The 17,855-nt window shown below is 44.3% G+C and overlaps 1 protein-coding gene across 1 annotated transcript in view; it reads left to right on the forward strand.

The window, feature by feature from the left end:
• The first annotated feature begins 7,623 nt into the window (after window positions 1–7,623).
• Window positions 7,624–17,855, forward strand: part of SDHAF4 (succinate dehydrogenase complex assembly factor 4) — a 36,786-nt gene continuing 26,554 nt past the window's right edge. The window contains exon 1 of the mRNA XM_030199005.1: window positions 7,624–7,724. Within this exon, the coding sequence (XP_030054865.1) occupies window positions 7,664–7,724 (61 nt within the window). The 5' untranslated portion in view covers window positions 7,624–7,663. The remainder of the gene's footprint in view (window positions 7,725–17,855) is intronic.

The raw sequence follows: 17,855 nt of genomic DNA on the forward strand, positions 1-17,855 counted from the left end.
ATAGTATATTCATCAGGTAGGACTTGGATAGGGGCTGCCATTAGACTAACAATGTCAAATATCAGGTTTCCAACTATCTACTGGCAATAAAAGACAATGTTCAACTGCTGTTTGCTTTATTGTGAAACACTTCGAAAGTACCCAAAAAAATAATAGAGCATAGTGGAGGCAGAACCTCCCTATGTTCTCCATTATCAGTCTCCTCTCTGGTCTTGTCTACAAAAGGTTACTCATCTACCTGGATACAGGTTTTTTTTTTTTTTTTTTTTTTATTCATCTCCTTAAGGTTTTGGGCATGAATAAGTTGCTTTTTCTCTGTCTGAGTAAGTCTAGCTGGCTTGTCTTTGCTCCTACAGTTCTGTTTCTTTCCTAAGTACTAAGAAATGCAGTCAAAGACAAAGAAAATATTTCAGAAAGATTCAGAAAAAATGTCCTGTTCTGCGCTGTACCACAGGCTTGATTAAAAGCAATTTCCAAGCACATCACAAGAGGTTGCCTATACACATTACATCCTATGAGCTCCAGAAGGAAGCTCTGTAGTGATTGGTCTCTGTCTCTCAAATTTACTGCTATCATACTTTACATACCATGCCTTAGGAGTGAGGTTCATTAGTGTCATGGTATGTACAAAACTAACCTATGTGGAGACCAAAAAGAGGGCAGCCTTTCTATGGGGCATGATAGAAAGCATTTATTCTCAGTTATTTAGGAAGGGAGAGCTTTAGAACCTTATTTCCCAGATTGTAAAGGTCCAGAGGATCTCCAAGAAACCGTCAAAGCACTAGAGCCTCTAGAGGATCCCTTGCTGAAGCCTGTAGGGTGGCCTGAGCCTTTCCCATGTATCAGATAATGAAGGAAATTGAGTTTCATATTTGACACACCCATTCTGGAACGACTAAGTGGTTAATGCAGTGGAGAAACTGTACCCATTTCCATGTGAAAAATAGATTGAAGGTGCTTTGGATGGATGCACTGCACCTGGGAAAACTACAGTTCAGATGAAAGCAGTTTAGCCCTGAAGGACTCGCATGATAGAACTGAGGATTCTCTCAAGCAGACCCTTAAGGATTCTAGCCTTTCCTTCTAGATGGTGGCAGCTGCTAGTATGCAGTGTGGTCTCTTCTCTGTTGAAGCCAGCAGCACCCAGATACTTTTGTGAGAGAAAAGGCTACCCATGGGTAAGTTTTATAATGGGTATGTTTTGTAGCTGCACTTAATCACCTAATCTTTCCATCAGTGCTCATGGCTACTACAGTTGCAGTTGTTTGGGCTCCACTACTAGGAAGCAAATGCTTCTATCAGCAAGTTGCTCTTTAGGGTCTGTGTGCTCTTTGCAATGGCTATAGATATACTAAAGGACCTGGGAAAGCAGAAATCCAAGCAAGTCCCTCAAGATAGGCTTCAAGTCTTAGCATGAGGACAGAGCGAGGGAAGCTGCTATCAAGTGATGAAAAAATTGCTGCCAGGCAAACTGTTCTCCCAGACATGTAGCCATTCCTTTCATAGCAGGGCAGCCAGTAGGAACAGCTATTGGAAGCACAGCAGAGGGCCATAATGCTCCAAAGATTATCAATCTTTTTGAGGCTGTGATCCCATGATCACAGACAAAATCCTGAGATGAACCCCTCACCCTAAAAAAAAAAAGTGCAGAATAATGATGCACCTATGGAAAATTTACCCAGGTTGTAACCCCAAATTTGTTTTTCTTGACCCCATTTGAGGTCCTGATCCACAGTTTGGGAAGGTCTGCTCTTGCTGTTCAACCCCAGCAGGAGCTGGTAGAGGATCACCTTTGATGGTTCTACTAGGCTTGGGCCCCCATTACCTCAGACTAAAAGCCACTAGAGAAAATCTGAGGAGGCTATGCCCTATTCCATATCCCTTTGTACCATCATGCTCTTAATTTCCAGTAAGGGAGGAGGTGGTCAGAGCTATATTGGACCTCTGCTCCAGTAGGGACCATAATACCAAGCCCACCCACAGAAAAAGGCGGTTATTCCATGTATTGTTTTTGGTGCCTAATGCCTGTGTTTACTAGGCATGCTATGGGCATGTTAGCATTTTAAATGCACGTAAATGGTTTACCTGCATTAAACACTAATGTGCTCATAGAAATGTATAGGCACATTAGTGTTTAACGCGCCTTAAATTTAAAGGTGTGTTAGAAACGCTAATGCACCTAAGTAAACATACCCCTAAGAGAGCACCTTTCAGCCCACAACTAGGTGTTAAGCAGATCTATTAAAGAAAAACATCTTGACATACTTTCCAACCTTAGGATAATTAATAGAACAGGCTGGCTGTTTGGTCTTCTAGGACTGTAAACAGGTCAGGGATACCCCCATTGTTATTGCATTTAGTAGCTATCAAATCTTGCCATTCATACTTTGAGGAGTCACCATTGAAAACTCTTTTTGCTTAAATTGTTCCCTTAATGATATTTTGTCTTAGCATAACTTATCACAATGTAATCCATAACCGAATTGTAACAATTTGTACTCCCATCATTTACAATGTATTGTAAGCCACACTGAGCCCGCAAATAGGTGGGAAAATGTGGGATACAAATGTAATTAAATAAATAAATCAACTGAACAACTGTAACAGTGTCCCATTCTCTGTGTTGTCCTCAATAATCTTAAAAGTCTAAACCCGGTGGCTTAAACCACATCCATATATCTGTTAATAAATGTCCAAATAACGGCAACACTCCAGCATGTTCAACTTGTATAATCCCATAGTCACTCTGATGTATCCATTTGACAATCAGTTGATACTCCAAACATAACTTTTCTCAGCGGCGTTGCAAATCAAATAGTCACTCTAATGTATCTGAGTGAAAAACAGTTGATGATCCAAGCATGAGCTCGATCCACAGCGTTCTCAATCTTATATAACTGTTAAATCGTAATCAGTGTATCATTTTAGAGGGGCTGGTTACAGGGACACCGTAGCATGTGTTATATTTGTGCAGAGGTTTTTTTTCTCCAGGAAGAGGGCCACTAAAACATATGTTATGAGAATCAGGTGCTCAATATTCAGAGTTTCTATCTATCTATTTATTTACTTATTTATGGCAGTTATATCCCACATTAAACATGAAATATGTTGAAACGTGGGAGGAGTTAACATCTTTTTTTCCCCTATGAATAGATCAAGAGAGAGAGATGGTTTGTGGGAATCTGCTCCTTTTCTTTTGTGGAATGCAGTGGTATATTATAAAAATGCACTTAATCTTTTTCATTACTACTATTTAAAAGAAAGATATTAAATAATGAGGGTAGAGCTACCTTCATACAGAAGTCCAGAGTCGGTCTAAATGTGCCAACATTTTCCAGTTCTATATTTATTTCTTCTTCAAATCAGTTTTTCAACAGCATTTTCTCAGTTATTACCCAAATGCAAACACACTTAAAATTTTAATAAGGTGTGGGTGTTACTGAATTCTATTATTCTGCCTTGCTGTATTTCCAGTTTTGGCTCAGTTTGTCATCACAAGGACAAAATATAAGAAAACCAATGGACTGCAGTAGAGGCTTATAGCCCATTTAGTTAAACAAATGAGAGATCTGCATGAAAAAGAAAATATTTTTATTATTTTGACTTATGAAAACCACTTGTCCTTGAAACATGCACAAACAGAATAATCCATTTGTACCAAAGAGATGAGTTGATGTGCGATTCCATGTGCTCCAATGTAAGGAAAGTTTAATTTTACTTCCAATAACACCAGGCTTCCCAAGGCAGATTACAACAACAGTTAAGATGAACCCATCAGTAAACAGGATATCCTCACTGAAATTTGGCCACATATTACTGTATTGTATAGAATAGTGTGGAAAATTAGCACAAAATAAAGCCTTTATTAGTGCTGGTTCCACTACTTAACAATAATTTCTAAAGATGTGATATTCACTTTTGATTTTATGATCTTTATATCTACACTAGTAAAAAAGGCCCGTTTCCGAAACCAATGAAACGGGCGCTAGCATGTGGTTTTGTGTGTGTGTGTGTGTGTGTGTGTGTGTGTGTGTGTGTGTGTGTGTGTGTGTGTCACAGAGTTATTTTGTGTGAGTGTGTGAGGGTGGGGTGTGTGTGCAGGTTGTTGTTGTGTGTCTTTTTTTTTTTTTTTTTTTTTTTTTGCTTGGGGGGTTGGGGGATGTGCTGTGCTATGCTGGCAAAGTGGGATGGATTGGTGTGTGGCTTTGAGGGTGTGTGTCTGTTGTATTGTGTGTGTGTGGTTTTGTCTGTCAAGGAGGTTTGTGGAGGGGGGTCTTTCTGTTGGTGAAATGTAAATGTGGTTGTAGGGGGGTCAGCCTTTGTTGAGTGGTGGATTGTTTTTTCCGTTTTCTTTTTTGGTGTTGTGCTGAGGCAGCAGTGTTGTTTTAGATGGGCGGAAGGTAGAGGAGCACGTTCTTGGTCTGTCGGTATTTTTTGGCCGTTTCAGGGCTGCTGTAGGGGAACACTGGAAGAGAAATGTGCTGTGGGAAGCAGCGCCGTCTTTTTCCATTGGGCTGGTGTTCTGGGCATCCTGGAGGTGGGAGACGGCTTGCCTGAGGACGGGGATGGTTGTTTTAAGTTGGCGGAAGGGAGAGGAGCACGGTCTCGGGCCATCGGGTGGTGATCCGGTATGTTCGGTCCATTTCAGGCCGGCTGCAGGGGAATGCTGGAATATGCGCTGTGGGAAGCTGCGCCATCTTTTTCCGGGTGCTCGGGGAATCCCCGAGGTGGGAGACGGCTTGCCTGAGGCTGGGGATGGTTGGGCACGGCCGCTTTGGCAAAAGGGGAAGGGGAAGAGGAAGGGGGTGGGGAGTTACCTGTAGCTGCGTGAGAAAACGGGTATTCTTTGTTTTGTATTATTAGTTTGCATTTCTGTTGAAGAAAGAGTGGATGCCTTTTGAATGATGGAGGTGGTGCGTCGGTGTGCGGTTGTTTCGTTAGTTTGGCAGCCAGTCTCCAGTGATTCCTAGGCAGGGAAGGAGTAGGGAAACACTCTCCGTGTGTTTCCCTACTCCTCCCCCTTCCTTGGTCGCTGTTGGCTGCTGGCTGGGTCGCAGTTAATCCTTCCAGCTGGGCCGCAGCTTGTCCTGTTCGCCCACGTCCCAGATGGTGACGGGCACGTTGTTTTCCGGCTCCTCTGACTCCATGTCAAGCGATCCCAAATATAGTCTTTGCTATGGGCCCTCTGGCACTCTTCAGTACTGGCATTAGGCATTTAAAAATTTCTCCCCCCCCCCGGTCTATTTTTGCACATACCCACAGCAGAAATATTCTTCTCTCGTTCCAGCGCTGGTTCTGTGCTCTCCGTGCTGCACAGATAATGAGCCATTCTGCTGGGGAATGCTCCTCCCTTATTGTCACGTAGTTTCCTCTGATTGGTCCGTCTTACGTTGCCTAGTGTTGCCTGGGAACGGTGTTGTGATGGTCCTTTGTGTTTCAGAATGTTGAGGGTGTTTTTTCTGAATGGTCCGTCATGCGAGGGCGGGGCAGAGAGACATGGTCAGTGTTGTGGCTTCACCACCATGAATCCATGAACCCTTCAGGGAGTGACTGACTTCAGAACGTTGTCTTCAGAACGTTGAGGGTGAGTTTTATTATAAGTAGATACTGGAACGCTTTCAAATAAATTAAAAAATAGTCAAATAAGTGAAAAACAAACACATGTTGTCCTCCACTTTTAAGGCACTTCCTATCCAACTACAACTGCCTATCCACTTTCTACAGATGGACCATGCATTGGAAGTCCATTATTTCTAATCTTTTATTATTGCTTTCTTGAGTAGAGAGGTATGATAGCCGTGTTAGTCCACTTTTAAAGGTAATCAATAGAAATAAAACAAAATAAAACATGGAAAATAAAATGATACCTTTTTTATTGGACATAACTTAATACATTTCTTGATTAGCTTTGGAAGGTTGCCCTTCTTCGTCAGATCGGAAATAAGCAAATGTTGGTAGATGACAGTATATATAAGCGAAACATCAAAACATATCTGCCTGTCCCTCTTCCTGTCTCTCACCTATCCACCCCCATCCTGTTAGACTGTCACTGAAATGCTTTGATGTTTCACTTATATATACCAGGGGTGTAGCTGCTATGGGGCCACGGGGGCCTGGGCCCCCGTAAATTTGGCCCTGGACTAGGGTTACCATTTTGTGTCCTCTGAAAAAGAGGACACGTCACGCCCCTACCCCGCCCCCACCACGCATCATGCCACGCCCCTCACCACGCCCCCCCGCCACGCCCCTTCAGGTCGGGTTCCGCCCCTACTCCCCCCCCCCCCCGTCGCATAGTCCCCTCCAACCATCACATACCCCCCCCCCCCTCACTTACGATCTAGCCCTGGTGGTCTAGTAGTGTCTTCTCTTCGGGGCAGGAAAGAGCCCCCTCTTTCCTGCCCGGAGCGCTGCCTGCCCTTGCCTGCTGCATCCTCCTCGGTCTGGCTGGGGATTCAAAATGGCCACCGAGAGTTGAAGCGGCCTCGCGAGAGTTCAACTCTCGGCGGCCATTTTGAATCCCCAGCCAGACCGAGAAGGATGATAGACAGGGGAGGCAGCGCTCCGGGCAGGAAAGAGGGGGCTCTTTCCTGCCCCGAAGACGTCACTTGACCACCAGGGAACATGGTAAGGAAGGGGAGAGGACGGGAGACCAGGTGACCCACGGCGCCGATCGCCCGCCCACCGCACGCACGCGCGCCTCCCCGCACCCGCGCTCACGTTTGTCCAGAAATCTGGACAAACGTGGGCGCGGGCAAAATCCGCCGGACGCCCCGGACATGTCCTCAAAAAGAGGACATGTCCGGGGAAATCCGGACGTATGGTAACCCTACCCTGGACCCCCTGCTGACGCCCCTCTCAACCGCCCCCCCCCCCCCGCCAACTCGCAGTCGTCATCTGTGCCTTTCCTGGCGGGGGACCCCAACCCCCGCCAGCCGAAGTCTTCCTGCATTTGGTTTCTTCTGAGTCTGACGTCCTGCTGCACGTACAACGTGCAGGACGTCAGACTCACAGAAACAGAACGAAGCCCTGCAGATCGCAAGGCTTTGTTCTGTTTCTGTGAGTCTGATGTCCTGCACGTTGTACGTGCAGCAGGACGTCAGACTCAGAAGAAACCAAACGCAGGAAGAAGACTTTGGCTGGCGGGGGTTGGGTCCCCCGCCAGCAAAAGTACGGATGGTGGGCGGGTCGAGAGGGGGGATCAAACTTGTTGGAGGTGGTGCTGGCGGTGGCAGGGGGTGTTGGCAATGGTGCTGGGGGCTAAAATGTGCCCCCTCACCTCGGCTCTTCCTCCCCCCCTTACCGCTGAAGTCCAGATACACCCCTGAATATACTGTCATCTACCAACATTTGCTTATTTCCGATCTGACGAAGAAGGGCAACCTTCGCAAGCTAATCAAGAAATATACTAAGTTATGTCCAAAAACAAAGGTCTCATCTTCTTTTTTTTTTCCATGTTTTATTTCTATTGATTACTATTGCTTTCAATAGCGTTTGCTAGTGTTTTGGGTGTACTTGTGACACCGCCTACTGGCTTCAACCCGTATTTATATAATGGTGTAGTCTAGATAGCCTGGTCGTACCGTCTCTCGTGCTCAATCTAACCTCCTTGCTGTTGGGTTTCACGTTCGGGAGGCGAGAGAGGCGGGGCTAAGTCAGTGCAGTCATGGCTGTGCGAGGCCTGTGGTATGGCGTGTATGTGGCTCGCTCTGTGCAGCCGGCTCTGGGTGAGTAATGGGAAAAGCACAGGGTTAGGGCTAAGAATGAAGTCGAACGATAATCTGAGAGAGATCTCGTGAGATGTGGGCTGTTGGTGTTAGCGCTTAGGTTAGCGCTTAACCTTTCACTGCACCGGGTTGGGTTACACGGTTTCACTTTCGGTAAGAAACGTGATAATAATCTCGGGTGCCTAAGGGAGCCCCGTACGCATTAAAAAAAAAGGTGACAGTGTGGTGTTTTAGGGACATTTTATCACAAACTCGTTTCATTTATTTTTGCCCCTGGTGTCTTGTGGATTCTTAAAAGCTGTGCTAATAGAGGTTCCTTAATCAGAGCGATGACTGTCCTCTAGGCGAAAACTATAAGGGAAACGTTATTTAGCTTAAAATATTTTCTTATTTTGTATGGAGTTGGAAACGATTCCCGCTTTTCCTCATCAGACCTTCCTTAAAATATAAAAGCGTTATATAAAAACATGGAGTGTTGCCATACAGGAACAGACTGAAGGTCCATGTTTCAAACAGTGGCCAGTCTAGGTCACAAGTCCTGGAAAGATCCCAGAGCAGTATTATTTACATTAAAAATTTCTAATCTGCCTACTACTCAGTGAAGTATAAATGACATTCATAATAAAAACAATTTAAAAAAAGCACACACATCATTATATAAATCCCACAATGGCAGCATTCTCAATTAAACACTTGCACAGTTTAGAAAATATTTTAATACATACTTTTTGTGCAGCACTCCCATGTAGGTCACAAATATCCTGGCAAACCATTCCATAGCAGAAGCCCTGCAATGGATGAGACTGCAGCACTTATTTCTGCACATCTTAGTCTTTATTTTAAGATTTATTTGCTGCTGTTTTGAAGGAATTCACTCAAGGCGGTGTACAGCAAGAATTAGTCAAATATAAGCAATAGACAATTACAATATGCTACGTTATAATGTCAACACAATATGTAATCAAATATTTTCGTATCCTAGGTATAAGCAAAGATGGAACATATAGAAGTAACAGGAGTAAGAAAATAACGGCATTTAATTTACAGAAAGTTGCAAATGAGGTCAGAAAGGTGCTTGAATGTTATCTTTGCTAGGGTAGGAGTGGGTAAATATGTTCTGCTATAGAATGTGCAGCCAGTGTCATTTAATTTAGTTCTTCCATTAAAGGTCTGGTTGACACTTTCATCTGCTTCCTGAAATATAGATAAACTTGTGTTAAGCGAAGCCTTTCAGGAGTCTTGTGTTAAACGAAGCCTTTCAGGGAGTGCATTCCAGATTGTGGGGGTTACCCTGGAGAAGGCTTGTTTGTGGGTATCCCTTTAGAGAAGGTGTGGTTAGGGATACTCCTTGGGAGGACCTTAGTGACCTGGAGGTAGAGAATTACACGAGGATAAAATCTGTCCCCTTCCCCGCCATGTGGGTTCTGTCTCCATCCCCATCCCTGCCATGTGGGTTTTGTCTCTGTCCCCACCCCGTCGGCTCTGTCCTCGTCTGCAGAAGCCTCAAACACTTATGACTTTAAATCTTTTTATTAAAGTATAAAAAGGAACAATATGCTGTACAACTGTTGTATATAAATTACAAATAGAAAACAATAATAACAATGAGCAGCTATAATAAACCCTACCACCACCACCACCCTTTACCCTTCCAACCCCAATAATAGCTGACTTCTACTACCCCAAGGAATTGTTATGATTCTGTTTAACACTGCTAGTCAGACAGGGGAATGCCTGGAACTATTCCTGATTGGCCCATCTGGGCTGAGCTGATGTCAGTCTGATCTACTTAAGCTTACCCTTCCCTACAACCCTTGCTTTGGCGTTGCCCTTTGTTTTTTTGCTGAAGCCTTACCTTGCGCTGTTTGAGCTTTTGCTCTGTGTGTTGTGGAGTTGTTTTCTCCTTCCTTGCTGTAGCCCTCTGTTGTTCTGTCTCAGTGTGCTTGCTGCTTCCAGCGTGTGTCTGATTACCCCTCTTCCCTCACCTGTGATTTCCTCCGTTTGACTGTGGTGCTTTGTGGTAAGCTCCTTTATCATTCTGTTCCAGGTTGTTTGTTTTGTTTCCCTTGGAGTTACCCTTTGTGCTGTGTTTGTATTTTGTGGTGCTTCTTGTCTTTGTGGCAGACTCGGGACCTTTGTTTCTTTCTGTGGGGATTGTTTGTTCTTCCCTGTGTTTACGTTAACTCTTGTCTGCAGTGTCCCTGCCTCTGACAGCTGTGTGTTCAGAGCCTGGTTAACCTTTTGACTGCAGTATTTTGCCTGCTGCTGGCAGCTGAGTGTTTGGAGCAGTCTTTCCCTTGTGACTGTTTTAATTCTTTTTTTGCTGTCACTACCCTCGCTATTACTGTGTACTGCTCTTTCTGAGCGGGGTGTGTCTCGGGCCCGACTCTCTATTTTTTGCTGACTTTTCCCTCTCCTGTCTGTTGGGGGTCTCTGCTCTCTGTATCCATATTTCTCAGTCCCTCATTTCCTTTGTGTTCTGTGGGGTACAGCCTGACGTGTTTCCTATAGTTACCTCTCTTAGTTAATTTTTCCCTTGTGTCCTTTGCGAGCACTTGGTGCTCTAGTCCCTGTGGGGACCCCTCATTTTTTCTTCTCCCTTCCCTGGGTTTGAATCGGTTCCGGTTAGGCCGTGAGGCCCTTATGACTGTATTCTGAGCAAGTGGGTTCCTGATAGGCCGTGAGGCCCGCCTGAATGCCTTATCTCCCCCTTTCTGGAAGTGCAAGTTGGTTGCGTGTGTGTGTGTGCAGGGCTTGGTAGCTGGGGTAGCGTATAGTACCTGTTCGGTCCATCCTAGGCCTTGGCCTAAAAGCTATACTAGGCCTCGGCCTAGGCTCAAGGGCTCACGACCAGCCTGACAGGAATCTTAATCCACCCTGTTAAAATGTCCAGGGGTACAAAATTCAACCCGTTCTGTATGCCCCAGAGGGGAGATATAAGCCCTATAAAGCACTGTTATAATTTTTTAATCTGTGGATGAATAAAAAATCATCAACAATCTCAGGATTCAGTCTTGGTCTGCTGTCTTACGCAGTCCCTCCTTCAATAGAAGATGTCTTCTTAGAAGATGTGCTGGTAGCAGGATGTACAGGATCCACCATGCAAATTTTGCTAGTTGTGGCCAGCATTTTTGCTTGTTTGAACAAAAAATAAAAATATTGTCATCTGCATCAATCAAACATAAATAACAATTGTTCATTAACAGGCTTCAAAGTAGAAAGTGACATGAGGACAAAGTCTGTCCCCGTCCCCGTGGAATCTGTCCCTGTCCCCATCCCCGCGGTTACTGCGGGTCCCCGTCCTCATGTCATTCTCTACTTGGAGGTGTGTAAAGGGCGATCCTGTTCCTTCACATGCTCTGGGCCATTAAGGGCCTTGAAAGTCAAATTCTCAATCCAGAGCTTCATTGCTGGCTCAGATCGAAACCTCCTTGCTGCTCATCATAGAAATAAGATGGACTTGAGAAAAATCCACTGGTTAATAATGGCTTATGGCCTTTTCTTTTAGGATATTATACAAAACCTTTTTTAAACCCTGCTAAGCTAACTGCTTAAAAAAAAAAAGGCACGAGAGAGGGAATCCAAAGTGTACCCAAAGCAGCAACAATCAAAAGCACAAAGAGCCTTCTAGAATGGAGGTGTCAACTCAGTATTTTATTGATTGAGACCCAACATGGTCCATGTTTCAGCAAAACCGCCTGCGTCAGGGGTCTTGCAAAGGTCACAAATTCCAAGATGGTCAAACAATCAATGTAAAATCTTGATACACAGAAAGGATGCCACAAATGGCACAGGTACAGAGATACAAAGTGCCAAAAAATCTCCAGTGTTGTGACACACTCTGCTTTGGTGTTACAAATAAACGCTGGGTAAAAGCTAACTGTTTTTACCACATTCTCTGGCAACTAATTCTAGACTTGAATTACATGTTGAGTGAAGAAATATTTTCTCTGGTTTGTTTTAAATTTACTGCTTAGTAGCTTCATTGTGTGCCTTCTAGTCCTAATATTTTTGGAAAAAGTAAACAAGCTATTCACGTTGAACTGTTCCACTCCACTATGTATTTTATAGACCTTTATCATATCTCCACTCAGCCATCTCTTCTCCAAGCTGAAGAGCTCTAGCCACTTTAGCCTTTCCTCATAGGGAAGTCATCCCATTCCCTTTATCATTTTTGTCACTCTTCTCTGTACCTTTTATAATGCCACTATCTCTCTTGACATGTGACCAGAATTGCACACAGTTTTCGAGGTGCAGTTGCACCATGGAGCAATAGAAAGGTATTATAACATTCTCATTTTTGTTTTCCATTCCCTTCCCCCTGCAAACCAGAAGCAAGAATCATTAAAAAAGAAAAACAAAACTGACTTAAAACTGGAGAGTTGGACTATGATATGGAACAGAGGATCCAATACTCAAAACTAACGCCAGCGTTAAAAGTGGTTAGCGCCGGATTTGCTCGCACATTATTGTGCGCTGAATGCTCAAAGGATTCAAGTGTGGGTGTTAACGTGTGCACTAAAGATGACCACAGATTGTATTGAAATGTATTTAAACAGATGTTAATGGGGTCAGTAAGCATTCCTTCTGCACACTGCAGCGCTTCTGTCTGAACATTGCGAAGGAATCAATGGCCTATAATGCCAAAACGTTTTCACCAGGTGAGGGGCAGCGTTGAAGATTTTCAGGAGAAGATTTCTGGTCAGATTTTCACATTGAGCTGTGGGTTTTGTCGGAAGCCTATGCAAATTTTAAGCGCTGATAGTGAGAAACAAACGTGTGGAAATTCGAACAAAACCAAAAGTGAAAGCACGCATTTGCACCTGGGTTTTTTGTGTGTGTGTGCTTAAATTTGAGCCTTTCAAAAATGTAAAGTGCAAAGAATGTTTGAAATACTCATGTTTAAAAGTACACTTGCACTCCTGGTTTGGTCTGGGCATGCTCACAAGAGCCAGCTTATCACATAACATTTGTGCACGTGTGCCAGGCACATTACTGCCCTTTCTGTTTTTTATTGCAAATTAACTGCACATACCATTTGCATATGATTTCTTTTGGAACATCGCTTTGCTATTTTTTTACATTGCTGTTGTGTTATGAGCTTTTGTGCCCAGCTTTGAGCATCAGCCTTAGAGACTGGGAGCCTAGCTGAATGCCTGGGCCACGTTTTCCAGTTAAGAAAAGATGCATTCTAACTGAAACTAAGGATCTGGGACCCGTTGGATGTCCAGATGCCACCCTGTAATATAGACTAGACAGAACAAATGTGAGGGCTGGTTTCCGAGTTCCAGTTTACATCAGTCCTTGGGTTCTCATTTAAATTCAATTTGGTTTAAAGTTAATTATCTTTCTAGTCTGATTTCTGAGCACTTAAACACAGACTGTTTTGCAACCTGTTTAGTTGGTTATTGTATCTGTGAACTTCTTGGTTCTCTTAATGTTTCTGAACTAATGAAGCCTACTTTCTTTAGGGAGGTGTAGCTTGCCTAGGGGATTATTTACATCTACCTCTGTTTTGGGCTCTTAATAAGAAGTTCTGTGCACATAATGTTTTATTGTGGAATAGCAAAAGCGATAAACATAAGAATGTGCAAGACAGGTTGTAATCCGTTGGGTTGGTCGTGAGCCCTTGGGCCCTGGCCGAGGCCAGCAGAGCGCCGACCCAGGCCAAGGGGAGACCAACCCACCACCGCACACCCCAGCTACACAATACCCCCTAAGCTACCCCTCCCCATAGTCCCTCAAGAAGAAGGGAAATAGGCATACAGGCGGGCCTCGCGGCCGAACCGGAACCCACGCAGACAGAGCCACTCGTGCGAGCCTCACGGCTGAACTGGAACCCAATCACACACAGGGAGGGGTGAAAGAACCCAGAGGGCCCCAAGAGGCCAGACACGCGCTGAACACCAGCAATAGGGCAGAGGGGGAAACAAAGGACCAGAGCGGGCCACGCCCACGCAGGGGACTAGCGCAGGACAGGGAAACTAACACAGCACCCCCCCCCCCCCCACCAGGGTAGGAGCCCCAGGCAGAAGCCAGAGGAACCAAACACAAAAGGAAGGCAGAAAGCCTTTGCCTCAACCCCACTGTAGACAGAGGCACCCAGAACACAAAGGGTTAAGCTTGTAGAGCCAGCAGAGAGAGATTGCCAAAAATCAACAAACAATCAGAGAGAACTGTTCCCCTCCCGAGAGGGAGTGGGGCCCATTCAACAAACACCCGGGCAGAAGCAGGAATACAATACACACAGTACACAAAGGGTTAAACTCACTGAGCCAGCAAGCCGGGACACTGGGAAGAGAAATCCTTAAAACAAACAAACAAAGGAGAACGCTCTCACTCAGCCCAGAGCCCTGGAGGCTGAGCAATGCCCAGCCCCCACTAAACAAAGGAGCAGCTGACCCTGATTGCAGAGCTAGGCACACACACACACACACAGCAGCAGCAGCTAACCCAGAGGGAAGGGAAAGAATACTCTAAATCAACACAGATCCCTGTCAGAACCTAGAGCACGTTCTGAGAGAAACCTATCAGGCTTTCCTGTTACCACCAGATAAGTAACGCAAAAGCAGAGCAACTCTTCAGCTGCAGGCTAAAGTACTATCCCCTGACGTCAGCACAACCCCTGGCAGCCAATCAGAACAGACGTCCCCCCCTCCCCCTCAGCCAAACCGGCAGAATCATAACACAGGTATTCTTTAAAATCCTGTTTTGTACATACTAATATAAGTTTCCCTAACAAAACCTAAATCGGTGTATTACAAAGTCTGCCTTGCACTTCCAGTGCTAAAGGAAGAATTCTCTAGTTAACCCTCAAGTGAAGAAAAGAAAGAAATAAAGCACAAGCTTACAAACTTTTGGAAGCAGGGAGCGATGCCAACTCTGGCTCCAGTTCCAGGAAGCGGCAGCTGGTCCACGTATGAGGCAGTATTTGTGATTACAAAGGGTTTGCACCAGATCCAGTTGATTCAGAATGTTGCAACAAGACTCAGAGAAGGTTGCGAGAGACGTGACCACATCACATCATTTTTGCAAAACATTCACTGGCTACCAGTACAATACAGGGCTAAAATTAAAACTCTTGTCTAATCTTCAAGGCCCTTAAAGGAAATGGCCCTGAGTACCTGAAGAATAGGATGATCCTCTACACACCAAGGACACAAAGGTCCTCTCAAAGACTATCACTAACCACACCCTCTCCAAAAGACATTACATGATGTGACACCTGCAAGCGAGCCTTCTCCAGAATAGCCCTACACTCTGGAATGCACTCTCTGAAAGGCTACGCCACTTATCACAAGACTATCTCTACTTCAGGGAGCAGGTGTGTTGCAGGAATTGAGATAGGAATTTGTGATGCTTCAGGAGTCAGACAGCACACACCAGTATGAGAGAAAAATCTTCTTTATTTGCCAGCAAACAAAGCAAGACATCAGTTCTAGCTCTCTTCTCTTTCTCTCAGCTCTTTTTGTGTCATGTGGCTTCTGTCTCAGCTCTCTGTGTCTTCTCCTTCTTCTATCTGTTCCTTCTGTCCTTCTCTTTCTTCTGAGCTCCTTCTGACGTAAACTGCTTCTGCTCCCACTTAAATAGGGTCCTAAGCCCTCCTCCTAGCCTAGCCTAGCCCAGCCCCCTTACTCTCCAATTGGTTAAGGAATAGATTGGTCACTTTGCCTCAACCAATCATTACTTTAAAAATATCAGTTACATAGGTTCCAGACATCCTAAACTGACCTCTGACCTGGGGCCCCTTAAGCCAGACATTTGGTCTCCAGAACTCTTATATTTCTCATTATGATTGATTTCTCATCTATAGCTTAACTGGGTTCCCTTAGAGACCAAGAGGCCCTAGTGAGATTGGTTATTCTCATATTCCTAGTCTGGTTCATACTAACTGCTAACTAAACTCTGGCATTCATTAAAGGGGTCAAAAGCCAATCTTACTTAATAGCATACATATCAGGTTATTACTTCCAGGAGGCCAGTCCTACACTTAGCTATAATTAATCAAGACTTTTCCTGACCTTCTTCACCTATCAGCTTATACATTGAACCAGCCAGAACTATGGCTAAGTCAAACCACATGTTGATCTCCTTAACTGCAGTCTTAAACAGCAGACAAAGAGTAATACAGAATTTAACAGACATTCTACATATTAACTACACAGAATACACATATTCTAAAATAAGCATTCTTATAAGACATATTCTAAACATCAGGGATATCTAGAATTATTTAGAATCTAACTAGCATTAAACTAATTCTTTTAAAACTACGGCATGTCTGGCTCATGCTTTGTTCATTCATAATAGTTTACAGCTGTGCCAGCTAGCATTGGCAATTCACAAGGGACAGAGTTTCATTTCTCACTGACCTTTCCTAACCTTAGCTCGGCAAACGTAAATAACCTAAACCAGATGACATTCCTTCACTTGCTAGCAGAACTGAGAATTTAAAATAATATCTGAGCACCTTTAAACAAAATTAACCCTTCATATGATTTCTTATATATGATTATGCCCATGGCTGCTTCATTCCCCCCTTTGAGACTAAAATCAGCTTATGCAGAGATAAGTCTCACAACTCAAACTCTGGAGATTATAGTGATCCTAATTAGGAATAGACTTATGAATCACCATTACCCTACTTGTTAAGGTCCGACGGCATACTGCCGAAGCACATGAGGCCAGGAAACAAAACAAAAACCCTGCTAAAACTAAGACTATTAAGGAAATGAACAAGGGACGTATCCAGGAGGTCAATGACCACCACCAGGAGGTAAGATCTAATCCTCCTCGGTAATCCTCCACATTAAGGCTGGCCAACTGTAGGACTTTATCCATAGCATGCCTAACTACATGCGTCCTATTTATGACAATAGTACAGCACTCTGAAGAATTTAGCACTGTGCAGAGGCCACCCTGGGCTGCAAAGAGATAATCAAGACCCATACGGTTATATCTAGAAACTATACTTAATTCATTAATTTGATCCTGCAATGCATTGACTACCACGTTCAGCTCATGAACTAAAACATGGAGTAGGGACTGAAGTCTCCGAGTAGCCATACCTAGTTCAGTAATACCCGCTACCGGGCCTCCAATTGGAATCCAGGCCGTGGCAGAAAGGGCTACAAGTCTCTTTTTAGTCAGAGGATAAGTAGAATTAATATACTGGAGGGCTAATTCAATCGCCTCATCCTCTGTAGCAACGGAGGAGGGTAAGGACAAAGCCTCTCGCTTAGAGCGGTGCGGGGATAGTGGCTTAAGAGGAATAACTTTAGGAAAATAATTCAAGGTTACCAATACACAAAAATCATATGTGGCGGGAAGAATCATGTGGAGGACATTATCACAGAGCCAGTAATGACCAAGGAGAGGGCGACGAAAGTTCCCAATAAATGTAGGCACAGGATGAAGATTAGGATGCCCATAATGCGAGCCCCTATCCCAGGGGGAACGAAGAAGAAATGGAGACTTTGTACACCATAGGTGCCAATCCCCAATTGTAACAGACCGCTCATATGATGCAACCCCTTCATACCCTGGGGACTTATGAAAGTAGAAAATGGGATGGGACACTATAGTTTTCTCAGTAGTATAGTTAGGAGCCAGGTAATCACCCTGGTCATAATCTACAGGTATGGTAATAGGGCACATAGGAGTACCTGGAGAAACTACCCACACAGGTTCCTCCTTCTCTGGGAGAACATTAGTATAGTTACAGGGAATGGGAAGAACAGTTGAGATGTCTCTTGTTAAACAAAACACTCCAGAAGCTGGATAGGGAGACGTAAAGACTGGCCTTAGAGAAGAGTCAGAGGGGGAAGTAGCATTATAAAAGGACCACCAAGTATAATCCTGGCTCCAAGGGCCTGAACTCGAAAAGTAGGGAGGTATAAGAGCTGGGAGTTGCACAGGGACAGGTACAGCTGGGACATCTGTGGTATAAGGAGAAAATCGGGAACACACAATACAAGGGGAAGTAATCTTTGCCTGGCTAATTAATTCCTGGACAGAGTGTAACCAAAGGTTAGAGCGAGTTGGGGTATTAGGAACAAGGAGGCAAGGAGTAGAAAACAACAAAAGCATCCAAACTACTAACATTTTCTTCTTCCTAATCTAAAACAAATA

The sequence above is a fragment of the Microcaecilia unicolor genome, chromosome 3 (genome assembly GCF_901765095.1).
Source record: "Microcaecilia unicolor chromosome 3, aMicUni1.1, whole genome shotgun sequence".
NCBI classification, from domain to species: domain Eukaryota; kingdom Metazoa; phylum Chordata; class Amphibia; order Gymnophiona; family Siphonopidae; genus Microcaecilia; species Microcaecilia unicolor.